General features: G+C 58.2%; 1 protein-coding gene, 1 long non-coding RNA gene and 1 other non-coding gene across 6 annotated transcripts in view; 2 read left to right on the top strand and 1 right to left on the bottom strand.

Annotated features, from left to right (window-relative positions):
• The window catches only part of IFT140 (intraflagellar transport 140), a 79896-nt gene that overhangs the window by 4541 nt on the left and 59766 nt on the right, over nucleotides 1–15589 (bottom strand). For all 4 annotated transcript variants that reach the window (XM_043561035.1, XM_043561037.1, XM_043561034.1 and 1 more), the window contains 11 exons: nucleotides 12565–12742; nucleotides 11930–12120; nucleotides 11490–11585; nucleotides 11138–11270; nucleotides 10678–10821; nucleotides 10045–10173; nucleotides 9751–9933; nucleotides 6576–6782; nucleotides 6170–6382; nucleotides 5900–6066; nucleotides 4541–4682 (listed from right to left, as the gene is read on the bottom strand). In XM_043561035.1, coding sequence (XP_043416970.1) covers nucleotides 4541–4682; nucleotides 5900–6066; nucleotides 6170–6382; nucleotides 6576–6782; nucleotides 9751–9933; nucleotides 10045–10173; nucleotides 10678–10821; nucleotides 11138–11270; nucleotides 11490–11585; nucleotides 11930–12120; nucleotides 12565–12742 — 1783 coding nt within the window. The remainder of the gene's footprint in view (nucleotides 1–4540; nucleotides 4683–5899; nucleotides 6067–6169; nucleotides 6383–6575; nucleotides 6783–9750; nucleotides 9934–10044; nucleotides 10174–10677; nucleotides 10822–11137; nucleotides 11271–11489; nucleotides 11586–11929; nucleotides 12121–12564; nucleotides 12743–15589) is intronic.
• Nucleotides 1001–3608, top strand: LOC122471868. Its single transcript, XR_006294294.1, has 2 exons — nucleotides 1001–2030; nucleotides 2227–3608. It is a non-coding gene; the product is annotated as an uncharacterized LOC122471868 (long non-coding RNA).
• On the top strand, nucleotides 15118–15249 carry LOC122472110. Its single transcript, XR_006294358.1, has one exon. It is a non-coding gene; the product is annotated as a small nucleolar RNA SNORA72 (small nucleolar RNA).

Below are 15589 nucleotides of genomic sequence, written 5' to 3'. Positions count from 1 at the left end.
CAGGTGGTGAGGGACACCTTCCCAACAGGGCAGTTGTCTGTGACTGCACGGCCTTTCCAAGGTGTCTGACTTTAAGCTTCTGTCAATGCTGTCAGCTGTGATCAGCACTCCCGGCCGAACAGGTCCAGCCAGCTGCCCCGGAGAGTCCCGTGAGTGGCCTGTGCTCGAGGACCCACACCTGTCCACATGTGCCCAGGCCCGTCACTCGCCTGCTGTGCCTGCTTACATCTGCCTACACCTGTCCCCCCTTCCACACGTGCCAACGCCTGCCCCACACCTGCCTTCACCTGCCCATGCCTGCTCACATTTGCCCAGGCCTGCCTGCACCTGCTAACACCTGCTGCACCCACAGGGAGGGCCACACACAAGAATGAGGGGAGGAACAGGGTCCCATGTGGCTTCTAAGGCCCACTCCCAAGGTACACTTCATATCAGCTCAGATGTGATCAAAATTTCTAGGAGCTTTGAAACTGTTTATGGGAAAGATCAGATCTTAATTTTTTTTTTTAAGTGTATTTTGAGGGGCACCTGGGTGGCTCAGTCAGTTGGGTGTCTGACTTTGGATCAGGTCATGATCAGGCTCATGAGTTCTAGCCCCATGTCGGGCTCTGCGCTGACATCACAGCGCCTGGAGCCTGTTTCGGATTCTGTGTCTCCCTCTCTCTCTTCCCCTCCCTTGCTTGTTCTCTCTCAAATAAACATTTAAAAAATAAATAAAGTGTATTTTTAGAGACAGAGAGCACACATGTGTGTGAGCGGGGGAAGGGGAGAAAGAGAGAATCCGAAGCAGGCTCCACACTGTCCACAAAGACCCCGACACTGAGTTTGATCTCATGAACTGTGAGATCATGACCTGAGCTAAAATCAAGGGCCACCCGCTTAACTGACTGAGCCAACCAGGTGCTCCAGATCTTAGTATTCTTTTTTTTTTAATGTTTGGTTTGGACGGGGGGAGGGGCAGAGAGAGGGGGACAGAGGATCTGAAGCGGGCTCTGCACTGACAGCAGAAAGCCTGACATGGGGCTCAAAGTCACAGACCATGAGATCATGATCTGAGCTGAAGTCAGATGCTCAACAGGTTGGGTCACTCAGGTGCCCTTAATCTTAGCATTTCTTAAAGATGATAAATTTCCCGAGCAATTTTCTTTTGAGCAGACAGAACCAAGATATAAAAAGTAAGAGAGAAAGATGAAAGTAGAAAGGTGAGCCATGAGTGTTGGAAGGACGGAGGATGGGCAGAATGCAAGCCCTCTGGCATTCTCAAGCGAGGTGGGGGGACACCCGCACAGGAAGAGATTTCCCGAGAATGTGTCCGCTGCCTGTGTGACCCAGGCACCATGCAGGGCTCACGGGACACAAGCACAAGGCAGGCCAAGGCCAATGCCAGGGCTCTGAGCTTCGGGAGCGAGGGGAATTGAGGGCGTGCCCCCCCGGGGTGGGATCTGCCAGAGACGGCAGGGCTGCATTGTGGCCCAGGGGCGTCACCCTCCGTGTGCACAGCTGGTGTCGGCACGGGCAAGGAAGCAGTTTCCAGAAGGCAGGCACGGTCACCAGACACAGCTGAAGGGTGACAAAGACAGAAGTGCTCCTGGATGTCCTGGCCACTGAGGACACTGACCAGGGTCAGGGGCCTTGGGGTTGGGCTCCGACGCGGTGGTGAGGTGAGTGCGAGGGAGCTTGGGAGACACCGGAGCAGCGACAGGGGCCTTCTTGCCCTGCCCGGAGGAGACCTAGGTCTGTCCACCTCACCACTCATGTTTGTTTCTTCTAAGTTAAGGTTGCTAAGTCCCACAGGCTCCAAACAAGGGCCACTGTGGGAAGCTGAATGTCACATAGAAAACCCACCCTCACTGACTCGAAGAACCAGAACCAGAACTGAGGTCAACTGCAGCCGCCAGAAGTGAGGAGACGTCAGAAGACAATCACTGAGGGGAGCTCACACCCTGAGCATGAACGCGGCTCCCTGGTCAACCTAGCTAGCACATGCTGCATGTGGTGGGGATAGGCGCTGACTTCAAGCCCAGCCCAAGGTGATGTGCTGAGCATAGAGGCTCTTGTTGCTGCCTGCAATGCTGGAAGGAAGGAAGGGAAGGAGAGAGGGAGGAAGGGAGGGAGGGAGGGAGGAAGGGAGGGAGGGAGGGAGAAAGGAAGGAAGGAAGGAAAGGAAGGATGGAAGGAAAGGAAGAAAGGAAGAAAGGAAGGAAGGAAGGAACCTAAAAAATCCAGAGTCTCTATGGTGGTTTATCCATAACGTCCAGGAACTGCTAGACGTAAGGAACAACAACAAGATGTGACCAAACTCGAGAGAAAAGACAAGGGAACTAACTCGATGTGATCCAGAAGCTACTAGTGGGGAAAATTATAACAGCAGGTGTAATACAGGCCCAGGAGCAACATCAGAGTACTGAACAGGACTGGTAAACTTGAAGCAACAGTAAAAGCCACCACCAAAAATGAAAACCAGAGAGAATTCTGGAAAAAAAAACAGGACAATCAGTTGAACCAGGGGATAGTATACACAGATAATTGGAGTTCCGTAAGGAGAGGAGAGAGGGACAGGAGGGAATTTCCCCCAGACAGGGAGAAAGCACTAGTGGTCACACGCTGGTAAAGGAAAAGTACCCAGAATTCATAAGGGCCACAAGCAACGTTGAGAAGACAAACCCCCAACAAACTGACAGGGGAGGATTCGGGCACTTGGAGGAGGAGACGAACCTATGAGCAGCTGCGCAACACCGGAGGTCAGAGAGAGAGGGGCACTGAAACCACCATGAGCTACCACGACGCACCCACCAGGATGGCGGAAGTGAAAGACGGGTCGTACCGAACGTGCGCGGAGACGAGGCACAGCTTTGGAGGTCGTGAGCAAAAGTGGCCGCTCGCGCATAGAATACCGCCTTTACTTGTAAACGTGACTGCAGGTAAGCGTGGCTACTCAGACTCGGGTTCGTGGCAGACTGTCTCAAAAAGGAACCAAGGGGGCCACCACATCAAGGAAAAGAGTAACAGGCAATAGTTTTGCCAAGGATAAAATCTGAGCTTTCAAACGGAAGGATTTCAGAAACCTTACGTATCGGCCACCACGAGCCGGACGTCTTCCCAATGCCCTATTTTCTGACGAGGCTGGTGGTGATTTCTGCAAATATGGTATTCTGATACGTATAATGAAACGTGTCAACATCTTCTAACTCCGCAAACAACATGATGTCATAAAACGATGCGTGTGTAAAAGATCTGAGACAGACCATCGAGTTTTAAATGTGACAGAATACAACAGCATTCCAACATCGCAACTAACTTTTGAGAATTGCCACCTGGGGCGCCTAGGCGGCTCAGCTGACTTCAGGTCAGGTCATGATCTCATAGTTCGTGAGTTCGAGCCCCACATTGGGCGCTCTGCTCTCAGCACGGAGCCTGCTTCAAATCCTCTGTCCTCAAAAATAAATAAACATTTAAAAAAAAGAATTACCACTTGTTGACTTGTGGCGCAGCATCAAAGGTGGCCTGCACGTGTCTGAAGAGGCCCCTTCACCTACGTATTGCTGTGAGGCTACATTTTCTTCATATATTTCAGCTAAGAAAAACCCTATTTTACCAAATTGAGTGCAAAAGCAGAAACTGATCCCATCGGATTTAGCCGGACGAGAGATTTGGAGACATGTAACATAGTGCTACTTTCCTCACTCAAGTTGTTTTGCAAAATATAAAAAATATAAAATTGCTTCAATGAAAATGTTACTTATGTTAACATATCGCGGGTTTAAGTGAATTAACGAGTATTTTTACATTAGTTTTATTGGGTAATAGTAAATCCTGGTAGGTGCGCCCCACACAGACCAATGGTCTTTGGGTCCTCAATAACTTTCCTAGTGCAAAGGGGTCCAGACACCAAAATGTCTGAGAAGTGCTCTGCTAAAATGAATCACCGAAACCCTTCTGCAAAGAAAGCTCCAGGCCAGGTGGGTTCAGGTAGGCATTCTATCAAGGAAGGAAGAAATCACAGCAATCTTACATAAACTCTTCTGGAAAATACGGGAGGTGGGCATGCTCCCCAGTGCATTTTATAAGGCTAGAATAACCTTGAAACCAACCGTGAAAAAGACACTACAAAAAGGAAGAAGTCTGGCAGTTTCTTAAAACGTTAAACACACACTTACCACACAACCCCACCATCCCAGCCCTGGGCATCTACCCGAGTGTCTGCGAACCAAGTGGGAAGGGCAGGGCGCCTGCGATTCTCAGAGAGCTCAGAAAAATACCCATGTTAGGCAGAAAACAGAAATTTGAAAACACACACGTAAAATGAGTAAGTAAACGTAGCAAAATGTTTAAACCTGCCAAATCTGATGAGGGGTTATGTGTGGGTTCTCTTATTCTTGTAATTCTCAGTTTGAAATTATTCCAAATAAAAAAGGCTGAAAAATCAAACACAGGATAAACACCTGCGGCTCAGAGGGCGGGGACGGCCGCGAAGCGGAGCCCGCCTCCTTCCCCGGAAGCCCCGCCCCTTCCCGGAAGCCCCGCCCCCGCGCCGCCTCACCGCCTGGAACTCCTCCGTCTGCAGGTAGTGCTGCACCAGGAAGCTGTAGACGTCCCCGACGCGGACGCTGCTGTCCAGCTCGGGCTCCTCCAGGAGCAGCTCACACTGCTTGACCGCCTCCTTAGGGTCCTCGGCATATGTCCTGCCCAGAGCAGGAACACGGCCGGGGTCAGGGGTCAGGGGTCAGAGCAGCCTCCCCACCTGAATGAGGAGCTCCTGGAGTCCGCGGCAGAAACTTTTGTGAAGTTAATTCCCATGAATTAAACTGATTCATTACTGAGTTCATTCATAAACTCACCGATTCGTTGAATGGAAACTTGGGCTAGCTCGCACTCCTGCTACCGTGCTACACTCAGCTTGTCACCCCAATCCCTGCCGGCCCACCAGTCTGGAGGGGGACACTGATGCAGGGGGATGCAGGGCGCCCTGCCCGAGGAGGTCAGGCAGGGGGTGAGCACCAGCGAAGACCAGCGCAGCGGCGCGCTGGAAACGACACGCTGGGGTCCGGGGTCCGTCGCCGAACAGGGGTGGTGTAAGCGGCGGGGGGACCAGGAAGGAGCTCCAGGGTGCCCTGCTCCTTGCTTCCCAATGTCCTGCTCTCTCCCTCCCGCAGCCCAGGCGTAGCAGATATTCCAGAACTTACGTATCCAAGCAGGGATCCCCACTTTGTACAAGGGGTTCAAAATATTTTTGCAACTTTTCTTTTAAAAGCCTGTTCCCAGATGAGGAAAAGGCTTGTACTGGTTCAGGCATAAGCCGAGCCCTGCTGCCCACACAGCGGGCTCCTGGCAAAGCCGGGTGGGTTGCCAGGAGATAAAAACTGGCATCAGGTCCAAATTTACATGGTCTCTTCTAAAAACAGCAACAACCTGCTGCCTGCAAGCGCCCTTCAAACCGTCCCCGCCCCACTGGGTGCTGTGGTGGCCCGCCGGCTCCCAACCATCAAGCTGGAGCTCTGCACACACTTTAGAAGGCCCCAGGCTCCCCTCACACACATGCTCTCCTGACCCACATCTGCCTCACTGCCCCCACCCCAGACTTCTCTGTTTTTTTCTGGAACTGGCCTGGGAATGCACCTAGGTTTGAGAATTCCCCAGGAGGAACTTAGTGTGAAGGATGCAACATGACGTCCATGCATCCCACCCAGGGTGCACGGGGCCCCCACCCCCGCAGAATGCCCGCCGCAACCCACCCAGAGCCCACGGGGCTCCCCACGGAGTGCCCGCCACATCCCACCCAGGGCTCACGGGGCTCCCTGCTGAGTGCTGGCTGCATGTGACACCCGGGTCTGGTTCCCAGCCGTGAGGGGGAGCCTGGGGGCTCCGTGGGGTCCGAGGTGCAGCCGTCCTGTGAACGCACCTTCGGGCCTGGATGAGCCGCTTCACCAGTGCCATCTTGTTCTGCAGCTGAGCCAGCTTGGTCTCCTGGTCCAGGGGGCTCTTGGCCTTGGCCTTGGCCAGGCACTTGTAGGCCTCGGTCAGCGCCCCGTGGGCTTTGTCGTAGTTTTGGTATTCATCGATCTCCACCTGCAAGGAGGAGACCCGTCAGGGCCCGCAGGGGTCCACGAGCTGCCCCGGGGCGGGGGGGGACCGGGAACCGGGGACCGGGGACCGGGCGGAGGGCGTGTACCTGGGCGCAGGCCTCGTAGAAGCTGGCCAGGAGGTCCAGGGCCCGCCCCTTGGTGTAGAAGCTGATGATGGTCTTCATGATCTCCGGCTCCTTCCGCCAGTCCAGGGACTGCAGGTAGTTGGCAGCCATGATGTAGATCTCCTTTTGCCTCGAGACGCCCGCAAAGAACACGATCTTCTCCGTGTCCCCTGACTTCAGCAGCGCTCTCATGGCCTAGACGGGGAAGCGCCAGGCGGGCTCACGAGGATTTCACCACCAGAGGGAGCTCAGGGCTCCTTGGTCCCCGCAGGACGCAGTCAAGCCCGGGCAGGGAAAGTCGGTCGGGCTTAAGCTCGCTTAAACTTGGGGCAAGCGGAGACGCGATTCACGGGCACATGGGTGCCACCCCGCCGGCGGGCGTGCTCACCTTGAGCTTGTTCCCCGCCTGCGTGTACTTCTTGGTGGCCAGGTGGTAGCTGCCCTGGCGCATGCAGCAGTTGGCGATCTGCTCCAGCAGCTGGCGCCGAGACTCTTCAGACAGGTCCTTGGAGTCTTTGGGCACGGTCATCTTCTCAGCCATCTCCTCGGTGATGGTCATGTTCTGCTCCAGGCAGAGCTGCAGGGCTTCGTGGTGCTGCAAGGCGCCGGGGGGGGGGGAGGGGGGGCGGGAGGGGTGGTCACCACGGGGCCTGGGGGGCAGCGGCTCACCACGCAGAGGCCGACGCTCAGCCCAGTGACCGTGTCACGCCATGCACTATGCAGGGCAAGTGGGGGGAGGGGAGCCCCAGAGCACACTGTCCTGCTTGTGGGAGGAAAGAGAAGCCAGAAATTGATTTTCTTCCACAATTCTTCTCAAATTTTTAAGTTAAGGGTTTGAATTAATTTTCTTAAAAATTTAAGGGAAACTTTGTATCCTTCACTTGAGGGCAGGTCTTGGAGGAGATGCCACCTCTGTGGTTTGGATGGCTGCGCGGTGCTCCACCACAAGAGGACGCTGGCTCCTCGCCGCCCCGCCCACAGGTGCACACCTGCCTCGTCACGCGGGTACAGCCCTGGCGCGCCACTCCCACGGCCGCCTGCCAGTGCGCTCTTGGGACTGATCCCGGGCCGGGATGGGCAGTGCCTGCCGCGTTCCTGTCCTGCCCGAGCACACCTGTGTCCCACGACAATCCAGGGGGTTTGCTTACCTTTTCACCTTCATGGGTGGAATCCGGGGCAAACGGGATCTCCGTGAGTTTTGATTTGTATTTCTCTTATTACGAACGAGGCTAAGAATCTGATGTGCTGGAACCACCCACCTTTCCTTCCTTTTTTTTTTTTAAGTTTACTTATTTATTTTGGGGGGGAGGGGAGAGAGAGAGAATCCGAGCCATCCGCAAGGAGCCTGACATGGGGCTTGAACTCACGACCCTGGGATCATGACCTGAGTTGAAATCAACAGTCAGATGCTTAACTGACAGAGCCACCCAGGCGTCCCCACCTACATTTCCTTCTTAAAAGAAACTGTCCATAATCTTTGTCCTTTCCTTGTGAGTTGTTGGTAAATTTCCTACTGTTTATAGGAACTCCATACATATTAGGAACAGGACACTTTGGGATAGAGGTAGAACATATCTTTTCTCATTTTATTATTTACCTTTACTTTTTTATGGTGTTTTTTCCATGTGTTATTTTCAAATTTATATTTGGTTACATCAATGAGTCTTCCCCATTGGGTTTTGAATCCTACTCAGAACACACCTTCTGTGTTTTCAGACTGTACGAGACATCCCGTGGCTTTCGGTGCTGGCTGCCATTTCACTGGCACACTTAAATCGTAGACACATCTGGAACTTGCTGGGACACAGGAGACGAAGAGGGTTTACTTGCGTGTTTTCCCAAGTGGCTGCCTCGTTGCATCAACCCCTTTGAGCGGACGGTTCACCTTTTGCCCCCCGTTGTGAAGTGCTCCTCAGCACCTGCTAGATGTGCCTATGTAAATGGTTCTCCTTCTGGGTTTTCTAATATTTTCCACTGACCCGTAGGCCTGCTCATGGACTCGACCTCAAGTGTTCTATCTCCGATGCGTTTTACAATCTTGGGGCCTTGTCACCGCTTGTTAATCTTCTTCCAAATTTTTCCCGGCTGTTCTGGCTTATCTGGGTTTCACTGTGAAACTACAGAATCCACTTATCTGGCTAGAAAAAGCCCTGTGGTGTTTTTGCTGGCTCAGATTAGGCCTGGGGCTGCCTTAGGGAGGGTGGACATGTGCATCTATCTGCTGGGTCTGGCCATGAACCTGGCACGTGCCTCTTACTTGGGCGAGAATTCTCGTGTCGCTCACCAGGGAGGCACGAAGCTACAAGCACAATTCTGGCTTCAGGAAGAAATAACTTTCAATTTGGACAGGCTGATTTCCCATGGCTAACAGTTTTCTTCATCTCCATTCAGTGGCTATCAGGGACAAGCCTTCTACATAGAGTATGGCTGCAACACGCCTGAGAGTGCTACCAACAAGTGACGGTTAGGACGTGGCAGGATGGGAGCCCTGTGCATGGCTGCTGGCAATGAAAACCGGGGCAGCGGCTGTGGAAGACGTTCTGGAGGGTCCTCAAAAAACTAGAACCGAGTTGCCAGATAGTCTGGTAATTCTGTTTCTGGGTAAATGCCTGCAGGAATTGAAAGCAGGGTTGGAGAGAGATTTGTACACCCATGTTCACAGCAGCAGTATTCACAGGAGCCAAGAGGTGGAGGCGAGCCAGTGTCTGAAGGCAGGGAAACGCATGGCACTGCCTATGTGGAATGGAGTACTACTTGGCCTGAAAAAGGAAGGAGGTTCTGACACCTGCTACAGCACCGATGAACCTTGACGGTACGACACTCAGTGAAACAAACCAGACCCGTGAGGGCAGATCCTGTACGATTCCACTTACGTGTGGTCTCCGGAGTCGTCATTTCATAGACACAGGAGGTAGACGGTGGGTGCCGGGGCTAGGGGAGGATGGGCAGCTGGCATTTCAGGGGGACAGAGCTTTGGTTTTGCAAGATGAAAGGAGGTACGTGGAGACTGCACCACAATGTCAACGCACTTGACACTCAGAAAGAGCAGGGTACCGGGGGGCTCAGTTGCCTAAGTGTCTGACTCTTAGTTTTGGCTCAGGCCATTATCTCATGATTCGTGAGTTTGAGCCCCATGTTGGGCCCTGACAGCACGGAGCCTGCTTGGGATTCTCTCCTCTCTCTCTCTCTCTCTCTCTCTCTCTCTCTGCCCCTCCTGCGTGTGAATGCTCTGTCTCTTTCTCTCTCTCTCAAATAAATAAAGCTAAAAAACTTTTTAAACACACTTAGAAAATAGCTAAGATGCTAAATCTGATGTCACGTGTGTTTGCCGCACACACGGAAAGGACGAGCATGCCGCCCTGGTTACGACGTGAAGACTCACGAAGGGGCTGCACGGGTGAGCCCGTTCCCAGGCTCCAACACCCCCAGGACAGGCCAGAGCCACAGCCTTCTTGTGAAACCGTAACCATGAGAGACGGCAAAGCTACATCCACCGTGTCTGGAAAAGGTGGCCCCGGGCTTCGGTGCCTGAGTGGGCGCCACGCGGGGGCCCCAGGCCGTACCTTCTTTGCGGCCAGGAGCAGCTCCACCGCCTTCTCATACTGATTGTGCTCAAGGAAGAAGTCCGAGCAGCGGGCCAGGAGGGCAGGGTCCGACCTCTCGTCCAGGTCCTCCGCTATGAGCTGCAGGGCCACAAACTGCTGGGTGGCGAAGGCCAGCTCCAGAGCCTTGGAGAAGTGGCCGGCCTGTGGATGGCGGGGCACTCTGAGCGGCCGCCCAGGCCCCAGGTCCCGAGAACGCCCGAGTGGCACCCCCGGCACGGCGGCAGGCCCCGGGGTACCCGGCCGCTGGCTCACCTTGTGGTACAGCATCACCGCCCTGTCCACGTGCTCGCCCTTGTCCTCGTAGTAGAGCGCCGCCTCCGTCATGTCCTCGGGGGAGCTCAGCAGGGCCAGGTTCATGAGCTGGTCGTTCAGGCCGTTCTCCTGCGGGGACGGGGTCGCCAGGGCCTCCTGTGCACTGTGCTGAGGGCGCCCGAGGAGCCCACCGCCCCTGCCCGGCACGCTGTTGGTCTACATGACTGTGGTTTCCAGTGTCAAATGTCTCCCCGGGTCCGCACACAGAATTCTGGGGGGGCTCCCTTCTCTTCCTATTAACAATGTTGTAGGACCTATCTGACACGAGGGCTCTCCAGGCTGGGCGGGGGCACTCTCGCCCACTCAGAATGTCCCTTCTTGCTGTGCACAGGCCCCAAGCGCCAAGCCAGCCTGAGTGCTCGCTTTTGCAAACACCGCCAAGGAGGCTGTGGCAGGCGGATGGGGGGGCGGATGCTCCCGGCGCCCAGAGTGAGGCGGGCGTGGTGGAAACAGGCCGGGGTGGGGAATAGGGCCTCGCGATACAACTCCCTCCTCTTTCTGAAGTGACCTGGACGGAGCCTCCCACCTGCCAGGCTTTAGCCACCGGGGGCTGCACGCCGGCCGGCTGCCTACCTTGCACAGGCGGATGGCGTTGTTGAAGGCCTGTGCGCGCGCGTAGAAGTGCACTGCCTGCCTCACCTCCTCCTGACTCTCGTACTGGCGGGCCAGATGATAGGACGCGGCCCAGTTTCCGCTCTCATTTGCGATCTCAGCAGCCTGGAAAGAGAGCAGGGAGCCCTGGGGCCATGTCTCTGCCTCCCCACGCCCGGCAGGCCTGCCCCCTGCCCCCTCCGACCTTCTTTATTATTTTTTTTAATGATTATTTATTTTTGAGAGAGTGAGAGATGCAGAGAGTGAGCAGGGGAGGGGCAGAGAGAGAGAGGGAGACACAGAATCGGAAGCAGGCTCCAGGCTCCGAGCCGTCAGCACAGAGCCCGACGCGAGGCTGGACCCCACGAACCATGAGATCATGACCTGAGCCGAGATAGGAGGCTTACCCGACTGAGCCCCCAGGCGCCCCAGAGGCGTCTACCTTCTGGATGTTGCCCTGGAAGCAGTGGATGCGGACCAGGGAGAAGTAGTCCTGTGCCAGCTCGTAGTAGTGCAGTGCGGCGTCCATCTCTGCCTGGCTCTCCAGGTACTGGGCCCACCACCTCCACAGGGTCCTGGGGGGAGCCCACGATCCCCTTCAGGGCCTGCACACCCTGGAAAGGAGCCCCGGGACCCCAGCGCCACCGGCAGCCAGGAGGGCGCAGCTCTGCAGGAGAGCACGGATGCCTCATGCTCCGCCCACCCCGCCACCCACCCTACGGAAGCAGCGGCAGGATGCCCCTGGGCACCACGGCCAACCCTGCGTCTGCCCACCACCTGGCGGCGACACTCACTTGTCCTTCATCTTATTGACGTAGAGCTCCAGGGACTGTGGGTCCTCCGAGAGCATCCTGGGCACCTCGAAGCGGTGGGTGTCCGACTTCTCGTAGCTGCAAGGCCAGCGGGGCAGTGGCTCCTCCCGTGGTCTCAGCGCTGCCGGCGACCCCAGGCCCGGAGACCGGAGCCCAGCGCGAGACGCTCGGGGGCCTGAGGTTCTGACGAGACTGAGCTCCAGCTGCCCTGCGGAGCCTCCCACCCAGAAGGCTGCCACCTGCTCTGAGGCGGTGCCTCAGCCTACAAGCTTCTTCTGAGCACCTCCAAGGCCCTCCCCGGGGCAGAAAATGAAGCAGGGGCATGCGGGCCCCTCCCGGCCCTCCCCGCGGGCCCTCGCTCACTGGCGAGGGAGCAGGGGAACAGGGGCCCGTCCCGGCCCTCCCTGCGGGCCCTCACTCACTGGCTGAGGGCCAGGCTGCGGTCGGCGCTGGCCTCCAGGTGCCTGGCGTAGTTGTAGTAGGTGGTGCGCAGGTGGATGCGGTCCCGCAGTTCCGCTGCCTCCACGGCCTTCTGCCACTGGTCGGACGCCTGGTACAGCTTGTTGAGGAGGTCGTAGCGGCCGCACTTCCGGTACAGCTGCTCGGCGTCCTCCTGGAGAGGGGAGAGCGAGCGTGGGCCCTCGGGCTCCAGGAAGCCTGCTGGTGTCCCCTGGGGGCGGCGATGCCCAGGCCAGCGTGGCAGTGTGTCCCGTGGGGAGGAAGCATCCGCCAGGAAGGCTGGGGGGCTGCCCCTGCAAGCCGGGGAGGAGACCCCACCTGCTGCACCGTCCTGCGGACCCCAACCCCACCTGGTCTCCCAGGTGCATGACGGCCTGGGAGTTTCACGCACGTGCCTGAGACGGGGAGGACAGCGGAGGAGGACACAGGCCTTGGTGGCGCCTCAGGGGCCTCGCTCTGCTTTCTGGCGGAAGCTAGTGACCCAGAGGAGCAGATGCCATGGCCTCCCCAGTGGGGCCAGCCGCAACCCTACCTCTGCCGCAGGGCAGCCCCCCCGCCCTTGCGCCGCCCGCCCGCCCTGGGGCTTTGCCGGACTCACCAGCATGCCCAGCTGTATGGCCAGCACGGCCACCCTGGCCTCCAGCTCTGGCTCCTGCTCGGCCTCGCGCAGCGCTCGGGCTCCACGAGCGTGGCCCATGTTCCCCAGGCACACCTTGGCGACGTCCAGCCGCTGGGTCTTCACGCACACGCGGGCCATGTTCTCCCAGACTGCCTCGCTGTGCGGGGGACACGGCAGCCGTGTCAGCTTGGGGCCCTCGCGCCACCAGCCCCACAGAGACGCGTGCCGGACGGGCTTCCTCGGCACAGCGATACGGCAAACCGGGGCCCCGACTCTTCCCGGGGCTGAAGGCCACCTGCGTGTCCTCTGCAGCCGACAGGGCCAGGGACGTGCTCAGGACGTTTTCCTCCCTGCCTTGATGGCCTTCTGCTGTGCAAATGCTCCTCTGGAACACACCTGTCCGTGCCCTCAGCTGGGCCGAGGAAGAAGGGCAAAGGCCACAGGGAGGGGGGACCGTAGAACCTTCACACCCCAGGGGCCTGGGGAAGGGGGTGCGGGGCCCCAAGCCTGATGGACTGAGGACCAGTGCACGATGCCCAGCGTGGGGTCGGAGGGCCCCTCACCTGGGCTGAACAGAGGCAGGGGTCCCAGCACATCCCCCGGACCTCACGCAGCCCCAAGGAGGGGAGGTTCGGAGGCATGGGTCCCACCCCCCACCTTAACCTTCCAGCAACCTCTCTCCTGCCGACAATGACCTGGGGCTCCTGCCCTCCCTGGGTCTAGAAACTTCTGCCTTGAGGTAGCTTCCCCCTCCCACCTTGGGAAACAATAGAATTCAGGGGTCCTGGCGCTGTGCACCCTGCACTCAGATCCTCTCTGCACAGCGCGGGCAAGGAGGGGGCGGCTGGGTCTGCGGCGCCCCTGGGGCCCCCGGCTGTGTGGTCAGTGCATCTAACCGCAGCCTTGCCTGTGAAGAGCGGGACTGCTGAGGAACGGGGAGGGAGGGGACGCTTGTCAGGGCAGAACCTCCTGTCAGCAGAGGCACGTGAGCACGTGGCCGGGGTTCCAGGAGGGCCGGCGGTGACCGGTGAGCCTGGTGGTCGCAGTCAGAGCGCAGGAGCTCTCTTCCGGCTCACGGAACTGATGGAGTCGCTGCCCCTCCTCCGCCAGGCGGACGAGCCAGGGCCGCCGCGAGGTACTGGATGGAAACAGGCTCCCCCTCCCTTCCGGACGCGTTCCACATCAGAGCCTTCTTTAACGTACTCTCCACCCGAGGCTGAGACCAGCGTGGGGGTGGGCCGGGGCCCGGGGTCCTCGTGTGTCCCCACCCTCTGCCGAGTTGTGAGCACAGATGGCTGCCATCTGCGTATGATGGAGGGGCAAAACCCAAAGAAGCAAAGGAACCCGGCGGCCCATCTCAGCTCTTTCCCGACTCGGTTTCCGGTGCACTCCTAGGCTAGAGGGGTCCGGCAGGGCGTACGCACGAGCAGGGGACAAGCATGTGTCGGGAGGACAGCCCGAGCCCTGGCCGCGGGGCTGAGGCTGTGGGCCCGGGAGCCCCGCCACCGGCCTGCACGCAGGACCGGGGGCCCTGGGCTTTGGACAGCGGCCAGCCTGCTGCAGCTCCGCGCTTCCTGTCGTCCCCGCCACGACGCGCTCACATCTGCACTTCATCAACATGAGAGACGCTGACGCCAAGGCACACGGGCCGCCTGCCGAGGGGCCTGGCCTCAAGACGGCCTCTCTTGGAAGAGCTACCGGAACTGGCCCCCGAGGCCCCTCTTCTCGGGCCTGCCCCTCAGGCTTGCAGGGTTCACGGCCTCCCGGTGCACCCAGCAGCCCCGGCTTCGCCGCTCTTAGCTCCCGCCACAGTGCCCGGCGCAAGCAGCTCTGGGGCACAGGGAGGGCCCTTGGGGGTTTGGGTGCCCAGGGTGGGCCCCGCGGTCCCACGGGTGGCTGAGGAGGGTCCTCTGTGGGCAGGGCCAGATGGCCGATGGCCTGATAGGAGGACCCAGTGAGTGGCCTGGGCCTCCCTGCCTCACCTGGTAGAGGGGCTGGAGGGAGCTGACCCAGTAGCCACCAAAGTCCACCCTGGGAGAAGTGACCTAAATAAATGAGGGGGAGGGGACTGATCCCTTCTAAAGGAAGACGGGGGAGAGGTGCCTTGGCGAGGTGACCCCTGTACCATGTGCTCAGGGACTTGGAATTACACGCTGGTCCCAGACCTTGGAGAAAGGGGCCATAGGCGGAGGGCTAGGGGTGCCCCTGGAGGGCAGACAGGACCCTGCCCCCCCCCCCCCCAGCCTCCGGGAGGCCGGAGCAGAGGCGGGAGAGAACACAAGCCAAGGAAAGAAGGCAGGTGGGAAGAAGTCAGCCGGCACATTTGCTACAAAGGACACGTGCTGTGACACGAGCAAAGCCCATCAGGGACCCAAAGCACAGACGTTGTCTTGAGACTTATGATTCTCCAAGGACCTGCCCATCCCTCCCCCAACCACCTTTCAGGGTCATAGGCTTGGTGGCGTGGGGCTCCCCGAGGCAGCAGGCACAGGGCCCCCCCCCCCACAAGAATGGGATGCAAAGTCGGGGGGGCTGTGACTGTTCCCGCCATCCTGATGTTGCGATAATCAGCGCAGCCTAAGCACTCGCCACGTTAAAACCATGCACGTGACCCCAGACCGACTTCTCTCCCTGGGTCTGCTTTTATCAACGCTGGTGACAAACTAAGTCTGATTGACATGACGGGTCATGTGGGGAAAGTCTGTGACTCTAGGTACCTGACCGTCCTTGAGACTGACGGCGCGGCAAGCTTGAATGTACTTTTTGAACACAACGGTTACTAATCTCACGATGACCGCTTGCCATCGAATGAACGGTAAAACTGAACCCCCCTCCCCCTGCGCACACACACACAAGGGGCCGAGGCTTCCAGGACATGAGGTGGCGAAGTCGTTGGAACTCTCCAGAGCTCCAGAAGCGGCAGGCGAGCAGGGCACAGGCGTCCCAGGTGCCGACAGGGCCAAGCCGAGGGGACCGAGCCCGTCCCTCTCCAGGTTGTCGGGCC

The sequence above is a fragment of the Prionailurus bengalensis genome, chromosome E3 (assembly GCF_016509475.1).
Source record: "Prionailurus bengalensis isolate Pbe53 chromosome E3, Fcat_Pben_1.1_paternal_pri, whole genome shotgun sequence".
Taxonomy (NCBI): Eukaryota; Metazoa; Chordata; class Mammalia; order Carnivora; family Felidae; genus Prionailurus; species Prionailurus bengalensis.
Note: the sequence above shows the minus strand (reverse complement) of the source record. Positions and strands in the feature narration are given on the sequence as shown.